Raw genomic sequence first — 15,228 nt, 5'->3', positions numbered from 1 at the left:
AAGACCTGGAGGTTTGATACCATGATGGTGGGGTAGGAGGAGATCTTCACATTAGATGGAAGAGTTGGGAATAAGGAGAAGCCCAAACAGTGATCTCTGCATTCAATAATAAAAAAAATTTCAGCACATTTAGGGGTTTTTATCAGATTGCCATGTGCTCTGTCAGACCTACATCACAAATCATTTTTTTGCCCCTGCCACCTTTTCAGGGCTGAGGGAATGGCTAGAAGGGACAGTTGTTCACAGGCATCAGGAAGAGCTGGAACCTTAAAAGGTAGAGGGAAGCCAGTATTTCCTAACTTAAAAAAACAAGTTAAAATTACCAATTTAGCGACAGGATTTGAAGATACGTTTTAAGTTTACTTCAGTAAAAGTAATAATTCATGCTACTCAAATACACCTGTAGAATTAAAATAGAAAACAATATCAAATGCAAGTACAGTAGAGTCTCACTTATCCAACATAAACGGGCCGGCAGAATGTTGGATAAGCGAATATGTTGGATAATAAGAAGGCATTAAGGAAAAGCCTATTAAACATCAAATTAGGTTATGATTTTACAAATGAAGCACTAAAACATCATGTTAGACAACAAATTTGGCAGAAAAAGTAGTTCAATCCGCAGTAATGCTATGTAGTAATTACTGTATTTATGAATTTAGCACCAAAATATCACGATATATTGAAAACATTGACTACAAAAATGCATTGGATAATCTAGAACGTTGGATAAGCGAGTGTTGGATAAGTGAGACTCTACTGTAATGTCAAGGTCAATAGCTATGCATTTTTTCCATAATGCTATCTTTTTTATATAACCTAAATATCATATCTATTAATGAATCTTGTGTACAATTCAGATAATTGCCTGGCTGGAGCTATATTCTATAGGCTCAGTAGCTGTTATACAAAATCAGAAGTGAATCAAAAGTTACTTTATACTGGACCATATTATTGGTGCATCTTTTCAGAACTGTCTGCAGTGAATGACCATTGTACGTTGTTTTTCCTACTCTTTATTGAGATGCTAGGGACTGAACTTGGGCCATTTTACATAGAAACCAAGTGCTTCTGGGTCTCAGTTAATCATCATCATCATAACCATCATCTCCTTTTCTATGGAACAATTAATTCTAAAGTCTTGTGAAGTATACAAAAAGTACTTTACTTTGTCTGAAATAATTTCCAAATAGCTTCACCCCTACTACTAGTTATTATTACTGTTGTTGTTGTTGTTGTTGTTGTTTTCTTACCAAACTTTCCCCATAGATTGAGACAGTGAACAAAAACAGATTATTATATCACATAACATCAGTTTAAAACATATGAATCAATAAAACACATAACATCAGTATACATGTAGATATAAGACAAATACATATTAAAACAATCAGTCCATAAATTAATATTCGTTATATAAAATCCATAATTTAAAATTATCTCGATAGCCCTGCTGAAAGAGATGATGTTTTAACTTCAGGCAGCATATTTAGCCAGCAAGCCTCTTCTGTCACGTTGTTCTACAATCAAAGTCTGGCTGAAGAAAAGTTATCTGGCTGATAGTTGCCAACATAGTCTTGGCTGATTGAAGCAAATGTCCCTCGGAGTATATGAAGTGGATTATATGGAAAGAGTCAATCCCATATGTGACCTAGGGTCACACATATAGGCCTTTAAAAGTAATAACCTGTTCAAATTTCACCTCACTTTCTGTCCCCGTGATAACATAATTTTATTTTGAAAAATTTGCCTTGATTGAGAATTGATGATAAAGCTTCAGTTGGGACACCTTTTCCCCATGATAATTCTTCCAGGAGTAGTTTTCCTTTCCGACGGGTAGATTTCTCTCACTTCTTGTTGCCTCCGCTTAGTTCTTAACTATGAGTCATTTGTAAGTCAAATGGTTGTAACTTAGGGACTGGCTGTATATTGTTATAACAAGTGTTGTAGCCTACCTTAACTTCTTCACAAGATTGTTCCTGTTTGGGATTCCTGTCAGCCATTTCCTCCAATTAGGAAGTTACATTGGCACCATTCCATTTTTATAGTATATTATAATTTAGTAATTGTCTGTTGCTTTAACAAATAAAGGTTTGCATTTCCAATAACAAAGCATTATCCTTCCACAGAATATTGCTTTGTCCTTTTTATACAGTATACCAATATATCAATACACTCTTTCATCTAGGGACTGCTATGGATTCCTAGTACTGTACAGAGGTTATAAAACATATAAAATTAGCACTCTAACTTATCAACAAATTGAAACTATAGATATTTAGTGCTCCCATTCCCTAGCCCCCTAAACCTGTGCCTGTACCCTCTCTCTCTTTATGCTCCCTCATACTGCCTGAATGCTCTTACCCCTTCCTCCAGACTTTCTTCCCTTTTCAATTTCTCTAGTCATTTTTTCTCTTTTGAATAGTATTTTGTATTTTAGCCTTTTAATACACCTCTGTATTTTAGCCTTTAGCCTATATTATAATGATTTTAATGCATAATGCTTCTATGAGACTGTACCCTACTCCCCTTATGCTGGTCAATGACCATAATAAAGATTTGTTTAGCGTTTAGCATATAAAACATAGTTTTGAAGATGCTGATTAAAAGCATTTCTTTCTACTCAAGCAATTCCTTTGAGATTTTATCTTTTTTGTCTTTTCCAGCTCTCAGCAACATAGTCTGGCACTTACCAGTGACCTGAGTATTCTTGAACTGACTCGAAAGGAGCTTGAAAATAAAATGGGTTCTTTGAAAGAAGAACACCAGCGAGATGCCGCTAGTCTAAAAACTCTTCTTCACGAGGCAGAAAACCAAGCCAAGGATGTTCAGAATGAGGTTGATATCAAATTGATTTCACCTATATGGATGTTTATAGTAATAATTTTGTTTTCCTAGACTATGGTAATGTAATAAGGATTCACACTTCTTATCCAGTCTGCTCATTGGCTGAGTACAATACTGAACAATTGTTTAGTTTTATAAAACATGCCCAGGCCTCTCCACTCTCCCATCCTATTCTAGCCTGTTTATGTGATCATAAAAATAGCTCAGAAGCTATTGTTTCTGATTTCAATCCTAGTTACTCAATTTTTCAAAATGGGATTTGAAGATAGTTAGACTATGCTATGGTTTAGGGAAACAGGTCAGGCAGGTAAGCTATACTATGTTTTACTAAACAGTGATTAAGACATACTACAGTATGTCTATATTTGATTTGGATTTAAGAAATAACTGTGGTTGTTAAACTATAGAACCAGTAGCCTTCAGTGTCTTTCAAATTACCTTGCTAGATAGGAGGACAAGAACAGGAGGAGCCCACAATTTCTGAGCCTTATGCACACCATTTTGAACCATAGTTTAATGTTGTGAATGAGTAATGGCATTGTGTTGCTTTCAGAATAAAAAATAAATAAAGTTGTGGTGTGTCACAGCTGTTATAAAAGAGGAGGTCTAAAGTCCAGGGATGGGTATCTAAAATCTGATTAAACATACATGAAGGGGACCATTGTATTATGTCTCTAACATGCTTTTATACTTATTGAAATATTGTCCAGGCCTTTTAAAACTGAGTATTGTTTATTCACTGTAAAACCTGATTATGAACTTGGTCCATATTTCTTTGTTGACTTCGTTCTTGAGTTAGGTGAAATATGAATATGCATCTCTGAAAAATTCAACTGTAAGACTCAATTTCTACATTTATTCCATACGATAGAATCATAGAGTAGGAAAACAACAGTGGGAGATAAATCTTATTCAACATTGCTAGTAAATCAAGTATTTCTGTGTAGGGAATAGACATGCATTTGCTTTCACCTTGACTTTTGTGTCTAATAAATACAAATAATAAATAAGTATTGTGCAGCTGCAAATAGGCATCATATTTATAAATAAACACATCTTAAACTGTTGCCACAAATTTCCATTATAAAACCCAATCTGAGAAATACATTAAGAAGCTTAGGAACACAGTCATAAGATGTGACATATCTACTCTAAATAGGTCTATAGATGTATGTTTGTTTTTTTGCTTTTAGTATGAAAAGACACAGACCATACTCTCAGAACTGAAGTTTAAATTTGAAATCACTGAGCAGGAAAAGCAATCAATCACAGATGAACTCAAACAGTGTAAAGAAAACCTGAAGCTGTTACAAGAAAAAGGAAACCATGTAAGTTGGTGTAAAATGTGTGTGAGATTCTGGTAATTTCATTTTTGTTTTGTGAGCATATATATTAGACCTACAGGCTAAAGATTTGGACATTTATTTGTGTGTTTGTTTTGCAAAGCTCAGTAGGCACAATAGTATTGTCAGGTGATTTCTGGATACAGATGGAAAAATTTAGAGAAGGCTTTGAGGATGGCTTTCTCCTTAATTGAATTTTGCCCTTACAGACCTCTGCATTTTTTTTCCTGTTAATGAAAAGAGGTACATCTCAGTTACACTCAGATAACAGTTCTTTGCCAGAGAAAACTATTCTGAGGTTTGCAAATCTCGCCTCTTTTGAAACAAGATCTAAAAGAGCATATTGATTTCTTTGCTGAACCTGGCTTGGGAGAACTTCACCAGTATTTCTCCTTTTGTGCTTCTGTAAAGGCCAATAATGTGACTAGTGAATATCCCTGTAAAGGCCAATAATGTGGCTAGTGAATATGTACAATTTATTATATACAATTACTCAAACATTCTGCTTCACAGGATGTTATATTATGTAAAGCAAAAAAACAAACACCATGATATAAAAAAGAAATGTATTCAGTGTTGTTGTCTTTGGCCATATTTTGTGGCAGCAAATATTTTCTTGAACAACAGGTTAACTTTCTAGGAAGAATGAGTTACTGTTTTATATCAGGAAAAGTAGAGCTTGGGTCTACTATACTCCTGCCCAGTATCTAGAATGATCTCTTTGCAGTTTAACATTATTCAGGGAGGATTCAGTCATAATAAGAGCTTTGTTCCCCAAGGATGCATGAAATGGGTGATTTAATATAGTCTTCTTATGGCTGTATTCTGATGTAGGTCTGTGTACGTACTTTGGAATGGGGTGAAAACACTTCACATTCCTGTAAGCTTGCAGTTTCAGCGTTTCTTAATAATGCTTATTGATTGCTTTTGTGTTAAATTAACTCTAAATGCTATTTGAAAAATACAATGAACAGTGTATAGAACAACCATGAATGTCATCATATATCAATAAAATACCTTTAAAGTATCAATAATTGAAATTAATTTCAGCATGGACTCTCACCTGCTGCTTTTTTCTCTTGGATCCCATTTCAGTATAGGAAGTGATTGTGATATCTGTGACTGAAGAAATGTGACATATATTTTGAAATATAGCATCTGTGTTGATTAGGTTGTCTGCTCACTGGATTTTCCTACAGAACCTTCACAGATTATGTTTTCAGTCATAACAGTGTTAATTCAGTTACATAAAAGGATCAGGTGGGCATTATCTAAATGATGTTTGCTTTCTGAGGATCAGAAACATTCTGATGGCTTTACTTGATCTGGCTTTTTGGAGGAGGAAAACTTTTCTCTAGATTAGCAAACTAGATTAGTTTGAAATAGGACCATATTTCCTACCATATCAGTTTTATTCCTGGATTGCTATATTATCAAACATAATTTGTGAGGAAGGTTATGTATGAAAAAAGTGGTTAATTTAAAGGAGATAAGTGTGAGGCATAAGATCTTTTATCAACTGAAAAATATTTAGCAAGAAGATAATGATTGATAGCAAACTAAGGGATTTGTAGTGAAACATGTAGCATTTAGGTTCCTCTACTTGAAAACCTTTGAGCTCAAATAGACTTCCTCTTGAATTTTTTTCTCAATATGCTTCAAGATAGAATTAGATTCAAATGACCATTTTATTATTATGTGTCCCTCTTCATACCCGCATCAAAACTGAGAGGAGGTACAGCTGTACACCTTGCATGTAGTTGAAAGTGTACTTCCTTTGGTAAAAGAAGAGTGAAAAATTATTTATGGCATTTGATTGTGATTTGCTTTCAGATCCACATTATATAATTATTTATTTGGTTGCTTGGAGTAGGAAGGAATGTAATCTTTGGCTTTTTTTCATCACTTTGTTCTTTTAGATATATTTATCCCTTTCATGGAATATTGATTCCTAGCAGTATTCCATGTGCTAGGAATAGTAGCAAAAGGTTTCAGCACATCTTTCATTTTGAACTGTATAGACCAAATCAAAATTTGAATTATATTAAATAACTAGCACATATACTCGGCATTTCCCGGGTGTCAGAGGAGCCGCTGTCCAGCTGCCTTTTCCACCTTGCTTCCATGTTTGCCTGATCCTCTGAAAAGGCCTCCCTCACAATGTCTCCATGGCAATGCTCTGACCCTCTGAGCACTGCCTATATCTTTCATTATTTTGGGAGCCTTGCCCCCAAAAGGGGGCCATTTTGTAATTCAAAGCCCTCAATTCTTTTAAGTTGGATAATGAAGGGTATGTGTACCATGTTTGGTCCAGATTCATGTACGAGTCTTTATGGTCCAAAACATATCTACCTACGTTGACTTGTATATATCTAGAATAAATACTTGTATATAAAAGAAATTTGTAGGATTGCTGGCAAAACTCACCTGATTTTGGTTGAGAAATAAGTTTCAGGGGCTAATGATGCACACCTCCACATAAAAAGCCCTAAATTCTCCTGAGGCTCAGATAAAAATCAAAATATATCTGCAGGGTTGGAAAATTGAGTTAAATTACTGGAAGAGGAACAGACATAGGATTTGAGGATTAAGTGTTGGGAAAGGACTTTACACCTTCCCAGACCTATCCAAAATAAGGTCTTGCCATTACAAAGTTATAATCCAGTGACCAGTGCCTAGATTTAATATGTAAACAAGGAACATTTAACACATACTCCTGAGTTCACAGAAACATGTTTTTAACCATCCTTTGCTGACTTCCACCTCTGCTATTTCATGACTAAATCCATGACTAAATCCATCATATTCATATCACTTGTTACATACTCATTTAGCCCATGTACATGGTATATAATGAACACAGTTAGAAAATGTGGAAGCTACTGAAAAAGACACTTTAGTATCCCACTAATTTTTTAAAAAATAATCTCATTTGTATTGATCCTATAGGGAGAAATAAGAAATAAGAATTTTCCCAAAAATTGTTCTTAGTGTCAAAATGTTGTACTACACAGAAAACTAGTGTGTTTGGAATAACGTAATTCTTGATAAAGAGTCTACAAAATGTAAATTTGAATTTGAATTATGTAAGGTAAACTGCTCTCCTCTCCTCAGTTTCCCAATCTCTTTTCCTAGCAGTCCGTTAACTCTGGTTAAACCTCCTGATTCCTTTCTGTTGTCGATAAGTCATGCAATTTTCCCTACATGTGCAATAATCTGAATAGATAGGGCCTGACCACAAAATGTATCCTTGGTGAGCATCTGTTGCATGTGGCAGTTGAAAATTTATCATCAAAGACAGGAGAATACTCAGAATTGGTATTATTTTAAGTATAGAACTGTCTTAGTGTCAGAATATTTAAACAGTTTATATGCAAATTAGTTTAACACAAGATTACATATATTTGAATCTTTGATTTGGTCTGGAATGGCATTTTGGGTAGATAGATGTTCTAGTGTTTTTGGACAGCACTGAAATATACATGTTAGCAACAAAGGGCTGTCATAAATTGCTGTCCCAACCACAACCTGTTCCAGCCTGAAGGATGAAGACAATGAACTGTATTTGCTCTCAAACTTACATTAGAATCATAGAATCATTAGAGTCATAGAATTGGAAGAGACCACATGGGCTATCCAGTCCAACCCCTGCCATGCAGGAAAGCACAATCAAAGTACACCTGACACTTTAGCAGGGTTACATTCCAACATTTCATTCCAAACAAGAATAGAGTTAGGCTTCTTATCTGTACTGCTTATCTTAATGAGAGTTCCAGTGCTGGTGGCCTAGCATTTCTACAATCATGCATTTCTCCACTGATTTTAAGGGACATTTTAGCTTGTCATGTGGACCAGCTAATGAGATACTTCTCATTAGTTCTTTTTGTCCTTTTAAATCATATGTGTCCTTCTCCAGCTACTGCATATCCTGTTAATTTCCAAGGGCTCGCCTCTGAATAGTGGGCATGCTGTGGCCCCCAATGATGCTGTTTTCACTTGTTGCTCTTGGATTCCCTTTAAAAAATCTTCTTACAGATTCATTTTGTACTTGTGCTAATCTCAGAATTTTTCCAAGTCATTTAATTCCCTGCTTGAGTTTGTGTGCTACTGTTTTACCTACATAGGTAATAGCATACAGAAATTGAATGAGAATTATAATATATGTGATGTTATGATCCAGCCCATTCCTCCAGTGAATATTACTTTATTACTTATGTTTGAGGAATTGTTATTGATTATTTCCATAATTGTGTGTCTTCAACTTGTTTCTGGATTATAGCAACCCGAAGGCAAATCTGTTGGAGCAGAGGGTTTTCTTAGCAAGATTTGTTGAGAGGGGGTTTGTTTTGGCCTTCCTCTGAGACTGAGAGAGCATAATTTGCCCTAGGTCACTCATTGGGTTTCCATGGCCAAGCAGGGATTGGAATCCTGGTGTTCAGAGTCATATAAAAACCTGAAAACCTGGTGGTTCCAGCAGGCCTTTGAAAATGTTTAATCCCAGATCCCACTCATGCCTCCAGATAGGGCCTCGCCTTGCACTTTATCCACTTCCCGGCCCTACGATACCGATACCTCATACCTCGTTACACTAGCCTTGTTACTTTATAGCTCCTCACCAGGCCTGGAGACCAAGTAACCCAGGCCCTATCAGTTTCATTTTAATTACCACCACCCCCTCTATGTTTACTTTGCTGCATTAACCCTTGCCCAGCCTTTTACAGTGTCTAGGCCCACCCTGGAATGCTGACCTTTGGTAGCTGAATCCACCCAATGGAATAATTTCGAATCGGGTTTTTTAATCTTTAATTTTAAATGAGTATATTGTGTTAATAGTAATTATGTTTATGTATTACTATGTTGTGATGTATGTTTTTTATATTGATATTGAGTGATTTACCTATATTGGAAATCACCCCGAGTCCCTTTGGGAAGATAGAGCAGTATACAAATAAAGATTACGATTATTATTATTATTATTATTATTATTATTATTATTGACACAACGACATAGTATGGTACAGCAAACGAGATATTTATGCTGGTTTTCATATTGTTATTATTATTATTATTATTATTATTATTATTATTATTATTATTGTGTTGTCAAAGGCTTTCATGGCTGGAATCACAGGGTTGTTGTGTGTTTTCAGGGCTGTATGGCAGGCATCCTCACAACCTCTGAGGATGCCTGCCACAGATGTGGGCAAAATGTCAGGAGAGAATGATTCTGGAACATGACCATACAACCTGGAAAACACACAACAACCCCAATAATATTATTATTATATGCTCAGATCACTACAGCATGCTCTCTCCTTTGTCTACATACCAGATAATACCTTTTAAAATGTTGACAAATATTTCCTTGCTGTTGGTCTTGCTGGCAAGTTCATTTTCCTTTATCTGTGATCTTCCCGCTGTTTTGATCTGTTGGCTGTTATCTGTGATGCATAACTTCAGTTTCTGTGTTGTTCTGATGATAATAGTTTGGCAAATTTTGTTAAGGCAGTACTTATGTGAAGCTGTTACTAAGAGTAGTATACAAACAAATCTGTTTAAATAGAGTTGTCATTGTACATGCTATTTGGATGATCTACGAGAAAACGCACAATCCAAAACCTTTACAAAATGGTCAATTAAAAGCAGTAGGCCTAACACAGGTATCAGAAGAAAGGAAAAAGATATAGCAGAGATTGTTTTTCAAAATAACGAAACATTTGAAATATAGAAAGGATTAAAAACCATTGAAATTAGAGCACCCCCCCCCCCCCACACACAAAGATGGCATAATTGAGTACTGTTGTTTCTGAAAAGGCTCATTTTGTATGAGATCATTACAGTCATCAAGAGCTAAGATTAGGATTTGGACCAATCATCAATAAAGAATATGTGCTATTCCTGATAGTATAGAATACTCCATGTATTGTTGCCTCTTTAAGTAGTTCTGACATGGACAATGATCCTGACTAACAAATACAAATTCTGTGGAACAGAAATATTTCATTGTTTTATCTAGCATTTAACTTGTAGAAATATTTGAAAATATTTGAAAAGCTCAAACAGATTCAGACCTGGTGACGGAGTTGTTGGATCACGAACAAATGATAGCAGAGTGCTTTGAGAGATGGACTGTTTTACACTTTACTGTAATCTCAGCTGGAGTAATTCGTTTCTCTTTTAGACTCAGTCTCAAATAAACAGACGCTAATAGTGCTGTGGACATAGGTAGTACACAAACAGAAAAATAATGTTATTGGGGATACTGAGATAAATGTGGTCTTTGGCATACCAGAGGAACTGATAAAATATCGTATGCTGTTCCTTGACCTGGAAAGGTTTTTTTTAAAACCAGCTTGAATGTCGGTCAAACAGGTAACACCAAGATACTGAGTATAAAGGAAGCATTCTCATTTGTTAAGAACATTGATGAGCACAGACATTTCAGTAAGTATGTCTGTTTTTCATAACTGATAGTGGTCACTTTTGGTATTCCTACATGGAGATGATACTTGTGTCTGTGTGAAATGGCCCCTGTTTTAACAAAAATTACTAAACAAAATGCATTCTGTTAGATCTCTAAGATGGAAAAGAAGTTATACTCGAGGAAGAGCATTTTAAATGATAGCATATAAAAAAGAAAAACCTGATTAGCAGTTTTATTTTCTGAATTATGTGTTGAATATACAGTGTTCCCTCACTACTTTGTGGTTCACTTTTCGCGGATTCGCAGTTTTTCAATAAACTCTAAAAGACTATTATAAATCATAAAAGAATTACAATTTACAGCCTAAGGAAGGGAGGAAGGAGAAACCAAGAGGAGAAGCCAAGGAGCCCAAGCAGCAACAGGAGGAGAAGGAGGCAATTTATCAACACACGATTGGTTGATAAAGACTTAAAATAGTGTATAACTACTAAAATAATGTATAAATATTAAAATAAATACAGTGTCCCTACTTCGCGGATTTTCACTTATTGCGGGTGGTCCTGGAACCTAACCCCAGCGATCAGTGAGGGAACACTGTAGATTGAATTTCTGTACTTTGTTGTGCATATAAAACATAGCTGTACTCTATTGTCTAGGGCATCCTTCTGCCTCAAAATGAGTCTAAGCTCATTTTGTTCTAAACTACTAAATGAAATACTGCAGTGACTGACTTAGAAGGAAAAATGCTTTATCTTCAGTATCCATGTTTATTTTGTACAGTGGTGTACTAACTTTGTATACCAGACTAGCTGTGTCTTGTTAGATGTCTTTAGTGTTTCACTTGAAACAAAACGTGATCTTTGAACTCTCCCCCTATCTAAATCATTTTACCTAATTGATATTTTATAGCACAAAATGATTTTAATATCCCTTCCCTTCCCTTTAGCCTTCCATATTACCACCTGTCCCAGCCGTATTCATCGGCCTAATCCTGGCTTTCCTGTTTTGGTGTTACAGCCCATTGTGGTAGAGAAAGGTACTACACGCACTATTCAGTCCATGTATGTTCGTCCCTGTCACCTGTTTGTGCCATTTTTTTTGTAAAAATGCATGGTGAAAAACAGGTTTTTATGTACCTGACACAAATCCTTCATCTAATAAGCCATTATTATGTGTAATACTGGCAAAACAAGCAAACTAATCATTTAACATCTGTCTGGTATCCTTGTGCTAGTGCTAACCATGTTCCTTTAATAACCTAAATGTTTCTGACTGTTCGTCTTCTAACACATTTGTCTTTTGTAAGTTACTGCAGAGACGTTTTGGAGAAAAATCTAACCGTTTAATTAAATGTAACACATGAGGTGTTTGCATATTTGCATTTGGTCCTGGGGTTTCTTTTCTTTTATCCATCTTCAACTAATTCAAATATTTCTCTTTGGGGCTGAATGCTTTTTATTTTTCTCACTTTTGTGATAAAGAAGGTATTTGGGGGGGGGGGGGGACAAGATGAAATCAACAGACATTTGCACTGATTTGTAGTACATTTCAAAATATATTCTGCAAGAATACAGCCTTCTGTGTGGAATTATATGTCAAAATGTAAGTTATATGGCAGCTGTGATGATAAATATACATATAAGATTAACATTTCTGCATGTGCTATCTTCTTTAAAATGAGATCAAAACAAGAAAAGTATTGTTAAATAATAGCAAGCAAAGTTCATCTCATGCATTGTTGTAGGATGTTGGAAGGTGTTTAGAGGAATCATAATTTGGCATGGCATGTATTCAGTTTACCTTGATGCAAAGAAGGAGTGTTCTTAGTGAATTAGATTACAAAGTGTTTATTGGGAAGCAATTCTATTAAAATATGACATCATGCAGCTAACAATCTGAAGAAGCCACATCATGGGGACATGTGTGCATTGAATTCTCCTTAATATCCAGTTGAAATTATCTAAACCTAGAACACATGGGAACCATTTTAGGGACTGCTGGATACTTAAAGGGATGTGCTGTCCACTAAAGAGAATGAGATACTGATTATTTTCTTTTCTTTTCTCTCCCACACAGAGACAATGGCCTTGGATGCCTGTGATGGCAGCTTTGGTCGCTGTGACAGCCCTGGTGCTGTACCCAGGCTTAACCAGAGCCTCTCCATAAGAACTGTTGTTGAATCCATACACCATCCTCCCTTTAGAAGCTGGCATCATTCGCATACTGGGGGGAAAACCAGATTCATCCTGTTCCGTTTTTTACCTTAGTAATACCACAGAGTTTGGCTTCAGAGCAGCAGTAGGATCATTGCTTTAAATTGTACAAAATGTATCTGTCTATAAAGAGGGAATAAAATTATTACTTCATTCTGTTGTGAGCAATATTGTTGCTTACACTTTCATGTAATTCTTAAAGTAGTATGTTTGAATTCTAAATACTGTTATGGTGGCCTAAAGTAGGCTTCTTGGTACCAAATTATTTATGGTGGTTAGGTGTGTGGATAATTTACTTAAAATCTGATTGCCAGATTGAAAGCAATGCATTATTTCTCTGATTTGGACTCCCATGCCAAATACCCGTTAAATACTCAGAAACAGGTGCAGTGTGCTCAGTGCCTTTCAGTTTGACTTTATTTGTATATTAACATACCATTATTATTTTTTACTTGCTGTGAGTCACTGAGCTATTGGGAACAATTTTCTTTTTTTCCCCAAGTCTTCTGGCAGAAACAAATATTTTTCTTCAGTAAAGGTCCTATTTTGTTGATGACTTGGGAAATAGTACAATTCATTGTCAGCCTTAAAGAGCTCTAGAAGAAACTGAATGGAAAGCCTCAGTCTAGACTTCTTGTGTGCAGGTGTGTGCATGTGTGTGCCTGAGTGAACTAAGGTTTTTCTGGGAGCAAAATCTTGATTTTTTCCTGATGGACATAATGCAGTGATCCAACTTTTAGTTTGAATGTAATTTATTAAATCTCATGTATATAGACACTATAGAAACCAACGTATTTTCTCACATATCACATTATAGAAATGATTTTTCCAGTCCCATATTATATCAAAATAAGCTGGAGAAATAATATTTGTCTCTTTAATTGCGCTTTCATTGGCATAACTTCATTATGTGAAGTGCTTGAGTGGTTCTACTGTTAGGGAAATGAAGAAAAAACAAAAAATGCACAAGCCTTCGGGAAAGTTAGAATAATCTAATTGGTCCTCTATGCAACAACTTAAACTGAAAGAATGTGCTTTCAATGAATAGAAGCTTTACACCACAGTTTATATGGCCTTAATATTAATGTCTCCAGTAAGGGTTAACCTATGAATAGGGGCATCTATAATTAAAGCCTGAGTGAAGTGCTGGCATACACAACTGCTCTATTCATTAAGGTCTATAATTATATAAAATGAATTGCAAAGTAAAACAATTCATCTGATGGAAATTTCACAGGAAGACTGCCTCAGAGTTTGGTTTAATGGATTGAATGGCAATCAACAGATTTAATTACATATTTAAATAGAATTTAGTTCTTATTTGCCTTTGCGGTTTTGAGGGTCATTTTACTTTAAAGTTTCTGTCTTAAAACTATTTGGGATTTGTTAATGGGAGGATCATTTAGATTTAAGGGAATGTTAGTACACAGATGTAGAAAATGTCATTTTTGTTCATTTCATTCTTTGCAGTTGAAGGAAGCTGTAACACACACACACACACACACACACAACACATACATATACACACCAGTGGTACTTAGTACCTCTTGTATATAGGTTATTGCAAATATTATTCTGAAAAGACTTAACTTCAGAATTACATTTTTAAAAGTAAATAATTGTTTTAAATCTATTTTGTAAAGATATAAAAGAAACAATAGAATTTCTGGAGTACAGATTGAACTATTTGCACTAACACACGTGATGTGCATGATTTAATAAAATAACTTTACTCTCCCTATGATTGTTTGAGTTGAATCTCTTTTTGCCAAATAGAGGTGCTATGATAAGTGTTTTTTACAACAAAGGATGAAAGTACAATCTTATTTCAAGTGGTGTATACATTCTGTCTGGCAAGAGTAAAAATGAAAAATGCTTTTTCTAGCACTATTAGTTTACTGTTTGATGCCAAGATTTTGGACAGGGTATGCTCACTAATTATTATCAGATCACAAAATCTTCCCACTATAACAACAACATAACAACATTGTGTTAACATTGTAAGCTAACGGGTATAGATGTTGAAGAGGATATCAAACATCTCAACTTTTTCTTCCTTTCTATTTGGTGATCAAGGGGTGAATTTCCTTTGCCCCTTGAATACTTTAGTTTGTCATCCCTAAGTTTAAATGCTATTTTCATTACTAAGCTGCTTTACTTCTATCCTCAGAAAAGCCACTAATTTCATTAAAATTGCGAATTGTTGAAGAAATTATACAAATTTCTTCAACAAATATAAACAAATATATTTATTGAAGACAGTATATATGTAAAAGTTAACTGGCAGTCCAAAATGTTTGCCCAGTGTCAATTATTAAATTATCTGCTTCAACCCCATGGAATTCTCTTCCATGGGAAACTATACTGGTCCCTTTAACTATAAGCAAGGACTAACTTTTGG

At 35.1% G+C, this 15,228-nt stretch overlaps 1 protein-coding gene across 44 annotated transcripts in view; it reads left to right on the top strand.

Moving 5' to 3' along the window:
* Positions 1-14,568, top strand: part of slmap (sarcolemma associated protein) — a 106,502-nt gene extending 91,934 nt beyond the window's left edge. For 29 of the 44 annotated variants that reach the window (XM_016991630.2, XM_062969849.1, XM_003217716.4 and 26 more), the window contains 3 exons: positions 2,667-2,838; positions 4,041-4,175; positions 12,691-14,568. In XM_016991630.2, coding sequence (XP_016847119.1) covers positions 2,667-2,838; positions 4,041-4,175; positions 12,691-12,780 — 397 coding nt within the window. In that variant the 3' untranslated portion in view covers positions 12,781-14,568. Of the gene's footprint in view, positions 1-2,666; positions 2,839-4,040; positions 4,176-11,560; positions 11,651-12,690 lie in introns of all 44 variants that reach the window. The other 15 variants (XM_062969856.1, XM_062969867.1, XM_062969859.1 and 12 more) reach the window with 1 other exon arrangement.
* Positions 14,569-15,228: the final 660 nt, after the last annotated feature.

This window comes from Anolis carolinensis, chromosome 2 (genome assembly GCF_035594765.1).
Source record: "Anolis carolinensis isolate JA03-04 chromosome 2, rAnoCar3.1.pri, whole genome shotgun sequence".
Classification (NCBI taxonomy): domain Eukaryota; kingdom Metazoa; phylum Chordata; class Lepidosauria; order Squamata; family Dactyloidae; genus Anolis; species Anolis carolinensis.
The sequence above is the reverse complement of the archived record's forward strand: the minus strand, read 5'-3'. Positions and strand labels throughout refer to the sequence as shown.